Source organism: Peromyscus leucopus, chromosome 12 (genome assembly GCF_004664715.2).
Source record: "Peromyscus leucopus breed LL Stock chromosome 12, UCI_PerLeu_2.1, whole genome shotgun sequence".
Lineage (NCBI taxonomy): Eukaryota > Metazoa > Chordata > Mammalia > Rodentia > Cricetidae > Peromyscus > Peromyscus leucopus.
Genome location: NC_051073.1, coordinates 70,258,321 through 70,276,407, shown reverse-complemented (window position 1 = coordinate 70,276,407; position 18,087 = coordinate 70,258,321). Strand labels below are relative to the sequence as shown.

The 18,087-nt window shown below is 41.3% G+C and overlaps 1 protein-coding gene across 1 annotated transcript in view; it reads left to right on the top strand.

Moving 5' to 3' along the window:
• The window catches only part of Tprg1 (tumor protein p63 regulated 1), a 138,435-nt gene that overhangs the window by 34,894 nt on the left and 85,454 nt on the right, over nucleotides 1–18,087 (top strand). The window contains exon 3 of the mRNA XM_028875161.2: nucleotides 8,829–8,920. Coding sequence (XP_028730994.1) covers nucleotides 8,829–8,920 — 92 coding nt within the window. The remainder of the gene's footprint in view (nucleotides 1–8,828; nucleotides 8,921–18,087) is intronic.

Below are 18,087 nucleotides of genomic sequence, written 5' to 3'. Positions count from 1 at the left end.
CCAAGCTCTTTGCTTTGCTTGTGATGGTAGTCCTGAAGTTGGCATATGTAGAGCAGTTGGCTCTCTCGAGTAGGAACAGGCAATATCTTCATGGCAAAACTGAAATTCCTCTTGGCAAAGTCGAGTTCATGAGGAAAAATTGACCTCTCCCACCAACTCAAATCTTAGTGGCACATCCCATTTAGAAGCTGTACCTTTGCCAATGCGTCGGGGATAGGAGAAGCTGAGGGGGGGAGTCATCTGGCCTGGAAGGAAATGTGGCTATTCATGCTGCCTCAGGCCAGCAAAGGAGCCAGTCATCTCCTTGACCGCGCTGTAGTGCAGAGTGACCTGAATTGATCTTTAGCAAATAAAACAACTGGTTTCATGTCTGCCTCTGGAAATGAATATGAATGTCTCTGTGGCTAACAACCATTTGGAAACAAACGGGGAAAGCAGAGCTAAACCACTGAGTTCCTGTTTAGATGGGCTGACACGGCCCCGAAGCTACTTCATGTGTCATTAGATATTCACAGCTTCTTTAAAAAGTTGTGGCTTTTACACAACCCTGAGGGGCAGGCAGGAGAAAACAGACTTTCTTTGTCTTCAGAATAAACATATAGGAGGCTGGAGAGATGACTTGGTGGCTAAAATCACTTATTGCTCTTGCAGAAGATCAGGTTTGGTTCCCAGCACCCACGTGGTGGCTCCCAACCATCTGTAACCCCAGTTCCAGGAGAGCTGATGCCCTCTTCTGGCTTCCACAGGCAGTAGGTATTCACATGCTGCTTTCACACACATGCAGGCAAAGTACTCATATGTGTAAGATAAAAAAAATAAGCAATCTTTTTTTAAAGAGTGAACAAGTTTCAGGTGAATGGAATCAGCTAAGTTCAAGAGCTTCAATAAGGCACTGTGAGTCCAGTGCTCTTCCTAGAGGAAAGTTACAGTTTATACACATCTTTACTTGATGGTACCCTCTTCATCAGACCTGTAGAAGGCAGACCCAAGTCCCTCAAGAGCTTCTGAGGACAGCTGTCTTATATAGCAGTAAATCCAATGTGAGCCTGAGGATGCTTTGTGGGCCGTGAGGGTGAGATTTCAGGGGTACTTTGCCCCCCTTCAGACCAGCAGTCGTAGTACGGAAGGTTGTGTAAGTGTAACAAATGTGCACTAGCAAGTGGGAAAGCAGTGGAAACACAGTTGTGATAAAAAAAAACCCCATGGACATTTAATGCTGACCAGCTTTGAAGTTTCTTAATTTATCCTTCTGTAATCTCATAGATGCTTACAATTAATTTAGATTATATCAACCCTCTGATTTCTCCCTCAAAATCCTTCAAGACTCCTATGCATTCCCCACATAGTTTCATGTTCTCTTCCTCTTCTCCTCCTTCTCCATTTTCTTCTACTTTTATAGCCCGCCAAGTCCAGTTAATGCTGCCTGTGTTCATTCGGTGTAGAATATCATTCAATGGAGCATGGGTAACCTACCATGGACCACACTCCTGAAGAAACTGACTCTTCCTCTTCTAGCAGCCCTCAACTGACTGCTAATAGCTCCTCAGCTAGGGATGGGGCTTTGAGAGCCCCTCCCCTTTCCGTGCTGGAATGTTGATTGACTTGAACCTGTGCAGGTCTTGTTCAGGCAACCACAATTGCTGTGATTCATGAGTGCAATGGCCCTGACATGTGCCTAAGACATTATATTGAAACACTTATCCTGATTTTCTGATTCTTTATCTTGACACACTCCCTTCTGCATTGAGTATTGAACCTTGTATGTAAGGAGGGTATGATATATGTGTCCCATTTATGATTTTCTATATTAACTGCCATCTACTGCATTTAAACATCTGTCTGATGAGGGGTGAGAATTGTACTACTTTATTAGTACAAAGATTAATACTTAGAAGTTAGTTTGGTACTGCGCCCTTTCACAAAGTAAGGTTTGTACGGCCTTTAGCCTCTCCACCCATGAGCTCTTTGCCATGTTTATAGGCATGAGTCTCCTCCTGTTGAGCAGGTCTTCAATTCAACTAAGAAGCTGTTGGCTCTCCCCGTAACATTTATGCCACAGCTGTCTCCACTGCATCGTCTAGTCATCATAGCTCACAGGGTTCACAGCTGTGTAAGACTATTGATGGGTTGGCTCCCCTGTCAATCTACAAAGTACCTTCTAAGTTCTTTCAAAGCTACCCCAAAAGGAAGCAGTTTCAAGGTCAGTATCAACTTGGTTTCTCCAAGTCATAGGACCAAAGTGATGCTTTTAGCCGTAAACTGGTTCTTACCATTAAGTTCTTGTGGGTGACCAAGAGTTATTTTGTGGGTCTATGGGAAGCCCCTAACCAACATTTTAGTAGCAAGTGTTCCACACTTAGCACAGGGATTTTTGTCTGATCACCTTTATATTCTCGGATGAACATTATCCCAATAAACATTTTTTAAAATAAATGAGAGAATGATCTAGTTTTACTAGCTTGCAAATCAAATCCAAGATGTTTTGATTAGTAAGAAGACGGAAGTGTGTGTGTGTGTATGTGTGTGTGTGTGTGTTTCTGTGCATGCGTACATATGTTCGTGAGTCTCAATTTCTTCACCTGAAAAGTATAAATAAAGTGCAAGTTTGTAAAGAGCCCCAAATGAACTAACTTTGTCAATATTCATAGAGTATATGACACATCTATAAACATTTCAAACATTGTTATTTTCAGTACCTTCTCTCTTATTTTTGCGTGCAGTCACAATTCAAAAATGGTTATAAAAATGGCAACAAGGTGCCTATGACCTCACCACAATCTCTAGGGTGAGATCTAAATGTTGACACAAGGGTTTGTAGCAGTAAAGAGGAGGCTGGTTGACTTTCTCAAGGAATAATTAAGTAAGACCACGGTACTTGAAGTTTCAGATGTGTGAGAGTTATCGTAAAGTGATGACTTCTTAGATCTGAAGTGAGATCTCAGATGTCATGGTCCAGCTGGTGAACAAATTCGAGTCTGTGTTTCTGCAAACTTTCTGCCAATGCTGGTGTGCACTTGCTGTTCAAGTTACTCATTTTCAGTAACACAAGAGTGAGTGAGATTTGACTTTCCCAAGAGTGTGCTAAACCACAAACGGAGGGCTGGAACCACTTTCCTGGCTACCTATTTGTAGTACTGTGGTTCCCTGCCACAATCACAGACAAATCAACTCATGTTAGACTAAGAATTTAAAGTATATGCATTACAAATTGGGAAGAACACTGAGTGAGTGAGTGGAAGAATTTGTTGCTGAAGTATTTTATTAAAAGACTTTAGGATCATCACCCAAAAAATAAGTTGTTGATAAAAAATTAGAAAATATAGATATGAAAATAAAAGTCACTGTAATGTCACTGTTCAATAGTAACTAAATATGTATTGCCTGTGCTCTTATACATTTGTTTTTCATATATAATTTCTGTATGCAGTTGGAATTATATGGTAAATATTTCATATGGCCACAATAGTTTTGTGACATCATTTTTTAACTAGCTTCATAGCATTCCACATTGGGCATGTATTCTACAATGTGTTTAACTTTAGGTGGATATTTATTTATTTATTTATGTATGTATGTATGTATGTATGTATGTATGTATGTTATAAAAGAAAACATTTCATTGGGACTAGCCTACAGTTCAGAAGTTTAGTCCATTATGGTCATGGCAGAAAGCATGGCGGCGTGCAGGCAGACATGGTGCTAGGGGGAAGCTGAGCATTCCACATCTGGATCTGCAGGCAGCAGGGAGAGAGGGTCACTGGGCCAGGCTTGAGCCCTTGAAAACTCAAAGCCCACTAGGTGGATATTTAGACTGTTTTCTGCTCACATCATTGATCTGGGAAGGAAAAGTATTCGTTGGCTTTCTGTAATAGCATGACATGCAGTTTTTCAGATGCCAGGAATTGATATCCAAAGATATAAGGAGAAGAATGATCGATTCTATGAGTTTCAAGAGGGATTTGCAAAGAAGTGACTGGCATAGAAATAGAAATTCTTGACAAATAAGTGGTAATTTTAGCATCATAGTATCTGACAGTATATCACACATCTAAGTACCAGATCATAAAAATAAATTATTCACTTCTTAAACTCCTGCTGTGGTTTGCTGGTCATTATCATTATATGTGAAAATTATGCCTCTCTGACTTAATTTAACAGATCTCTTCTCAGAGACAGTGGGTCTGGGGGAATATCCAGTGAACATCCTAAAGGACCTGAAGGAATTATTTCTTGTCCAAGGTCACCAGCATCCCTAGGCTCATGCCGGAACTGGGAAGCATACCTACAATGCACAACTCCTGACACTGTCCCTGTACTACCTGTGACCTTGGGACATGAATGCAAGGTCACAGAAGTAAAAGTCTAAAACCCTTGCTCTCAGTCCATTTGCGAGCCTTTTCTCTCGTTGTGGTGTGTCTGCTATTATTGCTTGGATATATCTAAAAAAGGCCCCATGCCTTCTCCAAACAAAAATATCCCTCAAGGCTAATAACTTGAGGTATATTATGATAATCATCTTGGTCGTGGAGACTGATGTTCAAAAGCAACTTTTTATGAAAAGAACAATGCTTAGCCCACATGGAGAAGGATATTTTTAAACTCCCTGTAGGGCTCTGTATTTGCAGATACCTTATCAGAAAGTTGAAAGCGATTCTAGATGGAGAATTATCTCTAAATTTATACTAGAGAATGTAAATTACATACAAACTAATGGGACTAAAACTATTTGATCTTTTAATATTTAATTAATGGTTCCCCATGGCCTTTTTATAGCCTGTGTTCTATTGTGAGCAGCGAGACTTTAATAAGCAGGTTCAGGACTCCCCTTTGTGTAGTGAGATGTCATTGCTTCCATGACACTAATTTGGCTCAAATAGTCTCTCTCTTTTCCTCTTCTCTTGCTCGAGGGTTCCTGGTGACTTGCCCTCACATCGGGAACAAATACATTTATTAGTTTTATTGTTATTGCCTGTGTGAGCTTCCATTTAGTTTAGAAAATAAACATCTCACCGGGCAAGAGGTTGTTCGGCTTCCATTGTGTGAAACTTCTTAAGGAATGCCATAAAGATGATTTGTTCTTTTGTGAGAACAGAACCGCCGCAAGGATGTGATAAGGTGAATTTTATAACTTTTTTTTTTTTAAAGGAAATACAAATTTTCTTTTCCTTTACAGATCATGGCCAATGGAGCTAATTTTCTTACTTATGTGTTCATTGCAAAATGGCCTCCACTAGCCATCATAGTAGCCACAAAAGAAATGTGGGAGCCAGAGTCTCTGAGATAAGTCTTTTCTGAACCACTGGTTCTTTCTGCACACAAGGAGCTTATTACATGGAAAACAGTGACCGAGTCAAGGGTATTGTTTGGGTCAGCACTGGCCCTGGGCTAGTCTAGATCGTGGAAATGCAACGGAACAGACATGCAAGTCTTTGGAATTCCCCAAGAAGGTTTGCTTTGCCTGTACTACTCAGGGATAGAATGTCAGAGAAAGAAGAGTCACTATTTTGTGTCGGATGATTTATTTGATCACAGTTTCCTATTTCTCTTAGACTTCAGTCTCAGAGCTAAGTGCTAAATTGCATGGAGCCTTTGATCCTTGAATTCTAGTATGGCTATTTCCCTTTTATTTAACATAAACAATAATGAGAATGATTGTTGCTGGAGGGCTTCTCTCCAGGTTCCACCAAGCCCCGTAGTTCCATAATCCACGTATAAAATAATCACTCAGAAGCTTATATAACTTATAAACTGTATGGCCATGGCAGGCTTCTTGCTAACTGTTCTTATATCTTAAATTAACCCATTTTTATAAATCTATACCTTGCCATGTGGCTGGTGGCTTACCGGCGTCTTTACATGTTGCTTGTCCTGGGGGTGGCTGCAGTGTCCCTCCCTCCTTCTTCCTGTTTCCCCAATTCTCCTCTCTCCTTGTCCCACCTATGCTTCCTGTCTGGTCACTGGCCATCAGTGTTTTATTTATATAGAGCGATATCCACAGCAAATGATGGTAAAGCCTCTCATTATTCAGTGTTTGTTACCATTTAATGTACAGGGACTCATGGTATCTCCCAGTAGTTCAGTTACAGTAATTACTATCCCAACAATCTAACAAATTAACAGACTAATGAAAAACACCACAATGACTTACCATGGATTCCAGACAGCCATAAGCATGACTGAGATTAAACCTTGATACCTGAGACATGAGCCTATGTACTTTAAAATTTTTATTCTAAATTATTAGATTGAATTTATTAAGTACAAAATGTTAATTACAATAATACAAGTGAAGGAAACACATTTCTCTCTTGGGCTACAGTTTGTTCTATATTCTAAAAAGGGCATGAGCAATGTTCATACTGAAAAGAAAAGAATGGCACAGACAATGGCAGTATAGACAGAGCTGTAGAGAGCATCAAAGCCTTCCCTAAAAAACACACTTAATTTCAGTGTTTAGCTTTTGAAAAGGTAGACAGGAAAGCATCACTTTCGTGTTCTATTTCCATCTCATGTTTTCCCGCTGTAAGGAAACCAACATTAATATATTTCATAGACCTTTTTATGCTTACTTTAGCTGTGTGTCAGCAAACAGGAATATACTTACGCCACATATTTCTGCATAAGGAAGGTGGCCTACCTTACCCTCTCCTGTTTTATTTTTTCTTTTCATTTGTCAATATATGTCATTACTCCTATACCTTCATTGTATTATATAATCTGAGCACATTCTATAATACAGCGCCCTCTTGATCAGCATTTGTATAATGTTCCTCATTTATTGCTGCCTACATACAAGGCTGCAAAGAGCTCTTCAGCTGTGCCATTTTGCATGTGTGCAAGAATTTCTGAGGTATAACTTCACAGAGATGTATCTGGATCAAATATAGATCATTCTTCATTTTGATAGATTTGGCAATTGCTTTGGGTATGGAAGATAGTAAGGTTTTAAAATTTTATACAGCATTATATTCATCTCACATATTTTTGGTGAACTGCGTGGCATGAAAACATTCAGCAAAATGCTTATTTTAGGGTTATTTAATTACTCTCCAAGTCTACTTACATTTTTTTTCTGAAAAGTATTAGTTTCACTACTGAGTTATATTTGTGAGGATAAAATTGTGTAAAGAAATTATGAGAAAAATACCAGCGTTGAGTCACGAAAGAGAGCATTGTATATCACAAGACTTTGAAAAGTGGGCCCTGGAAGAATCAGAATGCTTCGGGGGATATAAGGTTGAGCAAAGGGAGAATTACCAGGAGGTTGAGGACATGTCCCTCCCAGGGTAGTCTGATGCCTGCAGTGTCCCTGGAAGTGAATGACATCAGCATAAACTTGTGTGGCAGCAGTGCTAAGCATATTTGACAGAAACCCCAGAAGTTGCTGGTTTTATGCCACACAGCCTTCGGCAAGTGTGAAGTGCCAATATTAGCTTTCTGACCAGGCTGAAGCCAGCCGCAGACAATGACACAGAGGGGAAAATCATCCAGTCCAGTAGCTGACCGTCTAGCTCAACAAGAAACCCATTAAAATGATGGAATCAGAATCTTTGGCTCTAAAAGCTATGACCACATTTTCTTGAAGATGTATAGAGCCTATGGTCATCGGTGTGGCTCAGAAGGTTTGGTTTAGTTCAGTTTATTAGCCAGAGAGCCAAATAGTGAGTGCACATTGCAGAACTAGTTATCGATGAATCTTGTCACTCACCTCCCTTTGGGTATTGATTGTATCCTCTTTTTGTGGGTGGCGTGGGCTGCACAGAAGGAACCAAGGAGCTGGTGTGCAGATAAAGTAATTAGCTAGCTCACACTCTGCACCACTCACACATACCTCATCCGAAGCACCTTTACTCTTTCCTTGTCTCTATTCCCCTATATGATAATAAGATAGTATGCATTCTTAAAAATTGCTGATGTACTTATGTACCTATCCACCGAGTTTCTGAAATAATTAGCTTAGTATGTATCCTGGCTTAGGGTTTTTTGGCTCCCTGATGATTCTGGTGTGCAGTCAAGCACTGAGAATAACTGTGTAGAGAGCACTGGTTGTTACCAGCACAGTCTTCCTACCAACGATGCCACCTGGACACGTGTTAGAAATGCTAGCTGAATATGAAACTGGGAAGGGTCCTAGAAATGTTTCAACGTGGCTCTGATGTACACCAAAGTTTAAGAATAAGTGGACTAGGGAGGGTACGAATTTACTTGAACAGGTGCCATTCTGTTAACCACATAGAACTAGGCCCAGACATGGGAACACTTGTTTTGTGAAAATTAGGAGGAGACAGAGTTGAGCTGCGCTGATAGTTGGAGCACTGGAAGGAAGCTACTTTTTGTGTTTTACCAACATGTGCTCTTGGAATCTGGGAAGGTTTTTTTTTAAAAATTATATATATATATATATATGTATGTATATGTATATGTATATGTATATATATGTATATATACATACACACATATATAAACATATATATGCTATATATAGTTAATTAGTTAGTTAGTTAGCTACTTTGAACTTTCTGAAAATGGCTATTTTCATTCCAGTGAGAAAACATAGGATCTGAGAAGATAAAACCTGGAATACTTTTGGCCCACACAATAGAGCTAGCATTAAAACACAGAGTTCAAGACCAAGTTCTTTGCCTTGCAGTGAAACAGAATATCCAATTGCAAAACCAGGCTTAGTCTCCTGGAGGAGGAGGAGGAAGAGGAAGAAGAGGATGATGATGAGGAGGAGGAGCAGGAGGAGATGCTGGCCATTCTAACTAATCAGAAGTACAGAGTGTGTTCAATTTCCCTTATGTGAAATGATTTCTTCTCCCACTCAGCCAGGGGCCATTGAGACTGCAGTGGACGACTTGAGAGGCCACATAAAACAGACTTCTGGAGAGACCATTCAAGGCTTCTGGCTCCTGACCGAGTGAGTATATATGGTTGTGTGAAAGGAGGTGGAAACATGTTGCTTGATATCACTGGAACAGAAAGGGAGATGCTGTGTGTGTTACGGGAACTCTTCTGGGCTTTGTTATAGTGCTTTATTGATTTTTCCTACAAGAGAGGGTTCCCTTAGTTGGTTGAATGGACACATTTGACTCCAACTGTGATCTTTCTGGGCTGGCACCACTGCGGTCATGGGCTCAGGTCTGTATCATTGCTTTCAAGAACCATTCGAATAGCTTTCTAGGTGCCCAGCTCTGACCCCTCTCCATTATAAGGGTGCTTTCTGTAACTACACAGGGGCCGCTGGTCATTTCACTCTAGGTGCCGTGGGAAGAAAATAAGAAAAGGGACAGTAGAGGTCTCATATATAGTCTGAGTTCTATGTGGGTGTGGACAGCGATGCTAGGGAAAGCATGCAGTATAGGAAAGGCAGGCCACGGGGGAAAGGTAGGATAAGAACCAAGTGAACTCACAAGTCTCTGTTGCTCACATAATGCCATCCTTTCCCTTTTAGACTTCCCTTAAAAGGAGAGCTTCCTCTGGGAAATGCTACATGGACGTAATTACCTTTCTATCCCTCCTAGAAATTGCACTGCCTGCGATCTTTCACATACTCAGTGATACATTTGGGGGGGTGTCTGTCTACTACAGAACCTATAATATTATGTGGAAATATGTTTAAAACACCCACTTCGACTTTTGATGGGCTCAGTGAATATTGCTATCGGGCTGGGGATTCAGAGCTCCAGTAACCCAGTGGTCCTGGAAGAAGTGTGTAGTCTTTGCCCCTTGAGCAGGGAAGCTTCTCTGGCTGTGTTTCCAGGAAGAAACGACTGAAAATTTAACCATCCAGGCTGGAAAAATGGGGTCCCAACAAGCAGGAAGGAGAATCAGATCCCTGGCCAGTTGACCCGGGTGGTTACATTTTACACTACTCTTTCAAACACCTTCCCAGAACCAAATCAAAACTTTTTTGTCTTTTTTTTCTTTTTACTCTTTGTGTCTCATTTATAAAATGAGACTAAATTCATATCTGATGTGGTTTTGAGAGGACAAAAAGAGACGTTACTGTAAGATGCTTCACTAGTGCCCTCTCCCACTCACAAACACTAATAATTGGTGAAAAGCTTTCTCCTCCCCTTGCTCCTCCTTCTCTTCCTCCTCCTGCTCCTCCTCCTACTTACTCCTCTTCCTGCTCCTCCTGCTTTTGCCTCTTTCTTTCCCTTTCTCCTTCACTCATTTATATCTTACCCATCTCTATAATTCCTGACTTAACACTAATGAAAAAGAAAGCCTATAATTTAAGCTTTTCATTAATTCATTTGGACAAATCTACATCCATTCCCTTCCCCATTCTTCATCCAGAGAACCATGTTGGACCCATGAAATGAAAACTCTGCTCTGGTTAGGAAACATAAGCACCCGGATTCCCCAGAACTTGAATTCAGCATCACAACAGTTATCACACTGATATTGACAAAATTGACAAACGCCGCAGACCATAACTTAATTTCCTCTTTAGTGGCTTGCTAGACCGTCTAAGCTTAAGGCCATGATAGAAAACACGTCAACAGTGCAGACAAAGCCCGGGTGGGCCGTGCCTGTAGCTTTTACACCGTGAAAAGCTAATGTAGTATCAGTCTGCTCTTAAGCTCACCGAGACCACCTTTTCCAGCCATGAATGGAAAAGCTTGCTATAAAATTTTAGAAAGGTTTCGACGGTGGAAGCTGCGTGTTTGCGGGACCTGTTCTGGGCTTGTGGCTGACGCAGTCCTCCCTGGTTCTCCCCTGTTTTTGCCTCGCTGGAAGGTAAGAAACCTTCCTCCTCTCCCCTGTAATAGCCTGCTGTGCTCTCTGTCACAGAAGATTAACATGTTACCACTGCGGAGGAGAAATGCTAAGAACCGCATCATTTATCACAGGGCTCTTACTGAAGGATGCTTTGGGAGCTGAGAGGAAAAACTGGTAGTCGGCACAGCTGGCCTTTGAGGATCTTTGCACTTCATTGCCTGTAGGAGAAGTCATCAGTTAGCTTTTGGTTTGGGCCTGGAAGACTGATAGTTGACTGGGTCACTGTGTGTTTAGAAGGTGACAGAGTCCTACTTTATTGAAGAGACATTCTGTAGGAAACATGCTTACAACCCCATTAGATCCTTCTCTAAATATTGCCATTCATCACTTACAGAACTAAAGACAATTTTGAGGGAAAAATATGTCTTAGGGTGTCCATACAGGAAGGGTGTGTATATCATTCTACATATGAGTCTGGACACTCTCATCAGAATGGAGAGTAAGCCCAGCATGACTTTGCTTCTATATAAAGCAAAGGGGATAAAAATGTGTTAGTAAAGCTGTCTTCCATATTAATCCAGGTGAGTCCCATATGATAATCGAAACTGATTTGTATATAGTATTCAGCAATAGTAGAAAAACGAATTTGAAGGCATGTGGGAAGGGGATGCAGACAGGGAGCCTTAACTCCATTTAGATCCCAGTTTTGCTAAAATATCACAAGTACTTGAGGGAGAGTGCTAGAGTCCAGGCTTTCAGCCATCCTTTGAAGGGGTATTTTATGCCTACACAGTTATAAAGACAAAGTGATCCTCATTTCAACCTCTCTTTCTCTTCTCCTTCTTGGCCCTTCTAAAAAAAGACATTTAAAAAAAAAATTGTACACATACTTTCAGAAGAGATCCATTAAACCAGCCCCAAGAACATCTTGACACACTGTGGTGTCCCAGACAGTGTGGCAGGATGGCCATGGAGTCTCTTCAGTACAGCACACTCCAGGTGCCCATGTCTACAGCGTGGTAAGAGGTGGAGGAGATGGACTCTTCCCTCCACACACAAGGGTGAGCGGCGGGAGAGACTCTTCTCACGCCTCCATGAGGAGACCCGCTCATAGTGACAAGGCCAAGCAATTCTTGTTCTCTTCACATTTGTGAAAGACATGGAGAATATGTTTCTCTACCTGCTTCCCCCCAGCCAACCCAGTTTCTGTCTGAGGACTTTGGCATGATGAATACATGAAATCTAATGAACTTCTGGTGTTAGGCACACGGAGACTAGAACACGCGTGGAGTTAAACCACACCTCCATTCTCAAACATGAATGAGTGACTACAGAAGACGTGGCTGTGCATCCTGCTTGCTAGTTCCTGTCACAACAGCTGCACAAACACAAGTAGAGTTCACTTTTTACATTTTTTTTTTGGAGACAGGGTTTTATATGTAGCCGAGGATGAACTTGAAACAATAAAGTACTATTATTATTGTACCAAAATAAAGATAGAGGGACAGTTTATTTTAATCCTCTTGACAGGTCTACACTATCACACCTGGCTTACTCTTTTTTCTGGGCTAATGGATTTGGTTCAGTGTGTTGTTTCGTCTGTTAGAAATTCAGTCTCATGAAAGAAACACATCCACTGCTAATTTTTGGAATATGTAAGTCTAGCTGGTCTCTATGTGTTTCGCTAAAGACGGTTATGTTTTAATAATTACATTTAATAGAACACTCAAAATGTAGCACACACCGCGGTAAGTGCTGTCCTTGCATTTGCCACCGAAAGAATGTAATCCATGTAATTTCAATGACCTCTAAATGGCACTGCTCCCAGGACTTTCCTTGGATTGTTCCTAGACATCACAGAGTTTTTGAAAGTCACTAGGTGGCTTAACTTTTATTTAACCACTTCTTTTCAATCTACCAGCGAGTGCAACACAGAATTAAGTGCTTATTATTATTCTTTAAAATCAAAGCACTGAGCCAAGGATGCTGGTGGAGAAAGACTTTGACTGGAAAGACATTGAAGCATCCATCATACTATTTGATTAAAAAGCGAACAAACAAAAAACAACACCCATGAACATTTCTGTAACATTTTAAAGTGTTCTTCCTCATGGAGTCTCCACAGTAACTGTCCAAAAAAGGAAGCATCATCTGTGTAAGATGAGGAGTCCGGACTCAGAAGAGGACCCTAGAGTCACAGTAGCAAAGATAAAGGTTCTGACATGCTATGGCTAAAACACTCTCCATGTGTACCTTTGTGCTGTTCTGAAGCCTGCTGATGGGCATGGACCACTTCTTTCATATGTGGCATCCCTTCGAGAGCCCATTGTGGCTTCTCCAGGACAAATACAGTAAAAAAAAAAAAAAAAAAAAAGAAAAAAGAAAGAAAGAAAAAAACTGAGAATTCTGTTTCTTGGCTTTGGCAGGGTAAGTGGAAGTGTGCAGGTCATCCCAGCTGGCTTAGAGAGTTTTCTCAGGCTGGGTCCCCCAGAGCTTTAAATAAAACAAAGCCAGGGCCACTGAGAAGGCTCAGCACAGGTAAAGCCTAGCAACATGAGCTCAACCCAAGAACTCACATAATGAGTAGAAAAACAGCACCTTCAAATTGACCTTTGACCTCCACATACAGGCCACAGCACGTGCACACACACACACACACACACACACACACACAGAGAGAGAGAGAGAGAGAGAGAGAGAGAGAGAGAGAGAGAGAGAGAGAGAGAGAGACGTACATATACACATACAGACAAAATAAAAACAAAGAATTTTAAATAAAAAATAAACAATACAAAGGCATTCAGGGAGACAAGATGTACTGACTGGCTGGTTTTGTGTCTACTTGACACAATCTGGAGTCTTCAGAGAGGAAGGAGGGTCTAGCCCATTGTGGATGGTGTCATCTCTGGCTAGTGGTCCTGGGCTCTATAAGAAAGCAGACTGAGCAAGCCATGGGAAAAAAGCCAGTAAAGTAGTACCCCTCCATGGCCTCTGCATCAGCTCCTGCCTTCAGGGTCCTGCCTTGTTTAAGTTCCTGTCTTGACTTCCTTCAGTGATGAACAACAACGTGGAAGTGTAAACTGAATGAGCCCTTCCTTCCCAACTTGCTTATTGGTTACAGTGTTTCAGGGCCCCAGTAGAAACCCTAACTAAAACACAAGGGTACTCTTAGCACTCTTGAGCAGGTGTCCCAGTTTCCCAACAACTGACTCTGGGCCACGTTCTTGCATGGAGATTCAGTGCGTGTGGCCTCTTTCATACCTGCTTTCCTCAAGCAGCCTGCAAAGGCAGCACCCTGCGAGCCGCTGGCTTTATTTTATGGATGAAGAAGTCCAGAGATTAAATGACCTGTTCAAGGGCAACCACTTATTAAAGGCCAGAGGAGGGCATGACTTAGTGACATCTCTCTCCCGCCTTGTTGTCTTTCCATTACACCGCTCTTGGTGCCTTTTGTGATTTTGCACACTCCCGACACAGAGATCACTGCAGTTTAAATTGGTTGCATGATCTCTGCGCCTGTGTCTGGTTTCTTTGTTGATTGCCTTTTGTTTGCAGGGAAGAGGGTCAGGGGTTCACTGGGCAGGGTCGGAGACCTCTTCGACTTCCGCTCCCTGGCCCATTCTCCTTGGCGTGTGCTGTTCATTTGCCTTTATTTAGTCCTTGCCCACAAACAACTAAAATAGTCAAATGCCTGTAGGAGATGGTGAGTGATGCTGATGGACGGAAGCCAGCCACACTTCCATCTTGTCACAGTCTAATTATGTTATAAGGATTACAAAACAGCTCGGTAATGGAAACTACAGCTAACAATAATTAAAAAGGACGAAGACCAGACGACTGGAAATTGTCAATTTCTAATCCTTTATAACCACGTGGTACTAAAGGATGCAAAGGCAAGGCAAGTCATTCTAGCTGCTTCTTTTGTTCTATTCACTTTCTGTACACTTGCGTGGATTTTCGACTCCTAGTGCTAAACCTGTGGTCCAGAGGTCAGCAGCACTCATAACACCTGAAAGCCTGATAGCAATGCTGACCCTCACCTTACCGCAGACCTACTAGACCTGAACTTGCAGTTTTGCAGGGTTCCTTTGCACACTGAATCTGAGAGGCATCCATCTCTATCCATCTTATGCTCATCATCCATGAACTTCCATGGGTCCATGTGCTTCTTTCGTATTCTTGATGTCCTGTGAGTCATGTGCTCACTCTAGCCCTATTTACCATTATCTCCTTTGTAAATACCATCAGTTTTCAAATCTCCCCAAATTCCCAAATGCTATGCTTTGGCCTCGTGATTGTCCTCACCTGGTTTCCTCTCTTTTGCATGACGTTCCTTCCTTGAAGTGGCCTACCCTTTTCCTGTCCTTCTGAGAACCCTTCTGAGTTCATAGAGCTGTCCTGTATTAACACAACCAAAACAATCTCATCTCCTTTCCTGGCACCCGCTTTCTATTCTGGTTCCACTCACTGTGCACACTGTGGCGACAGCATTGTGATGCGCTGTTGTTAAGCTTAGTACAGTGAACGTTACACAGCATGACTCAGAACCCACCACCAGCTTGGCTCTAATTTTATTCCAGTACAGTTCTCCGCTGACAGGGCCCATGGAGGAGGACCTGTCTCCAAGTCTCTAGGCCTCCAAGCGTCAGAAGCCCAGGAAGACATGCCTTGTCCTCTGGTGAAGGCATCCAAGCAGAAAAGTGTCTCCAATCTATCAAGATCTTAATGACCTGTGGCAGGACTCTGGCAGTAACAAAAGCACCTCTCTTGCCAGAATCCATTTGTCCTGGTGGGTGTTTTCAACAGCCACTTAATTAAACACATTGCTTTTCTCTATAAATTCTCCATGGTGGCAACCTCATCCAGAGAGCTAATGTTCCCTGAGTGACCTGCATTACAGGACAGTGAGAGCATTTAGTTACTGCAGTCGCAAATGTACTTGGGAGTGTTTGTTTTCCCATGACTGCAACCAATTAGGGAGAACTCTAAAAAACGAGCCAAGGGGCAGAAGAAGTCTGGTGCTTCTAAACGCCTGCTCAATTACTTCCTACGGAGTCTACTTGGTTGTGCAGGTCTCTTATGTTCAGTGGGTCCCAGTTTTACCATCTTCAAAACAGAGATATTAAAGAGGTCATTTCAAAGATTAAATTACCCAAATCTTTTCAGTGCTTACAATAACTTTTGTTACATGTTATGTACCATATAAAAGTTTTATTTATTATTATTATTAATAACGAATAGTCTCTCATTCATACATCAATTTACACATTTTTCTGGGGCCCTTTCATAAGTCATAACTCTTCCCTGAGTGCTGAAAATCCAGAGGCAAGTAGGAAAAAAAGTTTTCCAGCTTTTCAGAGCTCTCAGTCTTGCGAGAGAAGGACAGATAACAAAATCACAACAAACAGGACACACACTGGTATCAGTCCCCGACTTGACTTTATGACAATTCACTAGGGGTCACTGCTTTGAGTAAAGGGGATGGACAAGATTAAAGAAAGAGCAAAGATTTAAAAAAAAAAAAAGCAAAAACAAAGACGAAGAACATGACCAGAGATAAAGAAGCAATATTCCAAAAGATGGAAAGAACATATACGGAGGCCAGCTTTGGAAATCGTGATCAGTTCCATGTCTGGGTTAGACTGCACCATGCTGAGAGAGCCTGTGAAAAGCTGGAAAAATAGGAAGCAACCAGAGAACAAAGGAGTTCTGAGTACTTGCCTAAGCAGGTGAATCGTCTTCTCTTAAGGAGGCACGCACTGGTTAGCCACAGGCCATTCCTGCTCTGCCGGTATGTTAGACAAGATGTGTGTTCTCAGGATTACAAGTGCTTCACCTGTCCCCACTCTTTAACTGTCCCCTCTCCATCCCCTTGATACAAAGGTGAGTTAAAGTCATCTCTTACTTACTTATGAGAGCCAATTACGCATCTCTTCACACACATGTTCTATGTATGACCTTTCCTTGGCATCTTGACACCAGTCATGGTAGTCACTTATAATAAAATCCTAACTTCATTATTTTGAGCTTGTTTGGTGTGTATAGTACACCATTGCTAGTATGTTTACTATATGACCACACCACGTATTTTTCTCCCAAGTGTTATCAAATGGGGTGTGGGCATTACTAGCAAGACATTTGGCTCTGGAAAAAAAATTGCCCAATAGTTAAGTTATTTAAACTCAATTTTAATTATTTAGAAGCCTACCCATACAAGTTTCTTTAAAAAAATAAGAAAGTCTTCAATCTTAATATTGAGGTTGTTAAGGCTTATGAGACATCACAATTGTTACTTTAAAAAGTATCATTGTTTCCTATGTGTAAAAACACTGCCTGATTCACAAGCAGTGTTCTGGTGGAATTGTCTGCATTTCACTGTGTCCATCAGCTGTTACAAATGTCTCATCATAGGAAAGGTAGAGTCAGTGAGGGTAGAGTAAACAAGGCAAAAAACTAAAAGAAAAGAAACCTCTGCTCCAATGGTCTATTCAGTAAATGTAGCCCCAACCTCCAAGATTTAACAGGTATGGTAAAACTTGGAGTTGTACGTGAAGAAAATAATCAGTCAAAGAGGGTAGTTCTAATGGGTTGTATGGTTATAGTGGGCAGTGATAAAACTCAAGCCGCTAAGAAAATGTAGCTATCTGAATGTAAGTGGAGCAAAGAGCAGAACTGAGAATGCATGGAAGAAAACTTGGTAGAATTGAGAGCAGAGAGACAAACCCCCAGACACAGCTGGAGATCTCAGCATCATTCTCTCGATAGTTGATATAATTGTACAGAAAATTAGAAAGACTTAGAACAACTGGTCAACTAACAGTGATGAGAACCTAATCAACATTTTAGAGATCACTCAACCTGATGGAAGAACACACATTCTTTTGAAGAATACACATGGACTGTATTGTAATACACCAAATCTTGAGCCACAAAAGAAATGTCACTTAATTCAAAAGAAGTAAAACCATCTGGATTGTTTTCTTCCTGTGATAGTTGGAGGAGAAATTAAGATGAGAAAGGTTATACAGAGCAATATTTGAATGCTTGGATACTAATGTACTTGGGAGGCATCCATGCATTGCATTGAAGGGAACCACAGCATACCTTATGTGTAGGATGTAAAATTGCTCACAAGAGTACTTAAAGGCACTACAAGAAAAGTGTCCACATCAACTGAAGAGGTCTCAAGTCTGTGATATAAGCTTCCACTTCAAAGAAATCTGGATTGAGGAATAGCAAACCCAAAGCTAGACGACCAAAGGAAATAATGGAGACAACACCTGAAATTAATTTAAAAAATGATAGAGAAAGTTAATGAAACAAAAAACAGATTCTAGAAGGATTAATCAAGCTGAT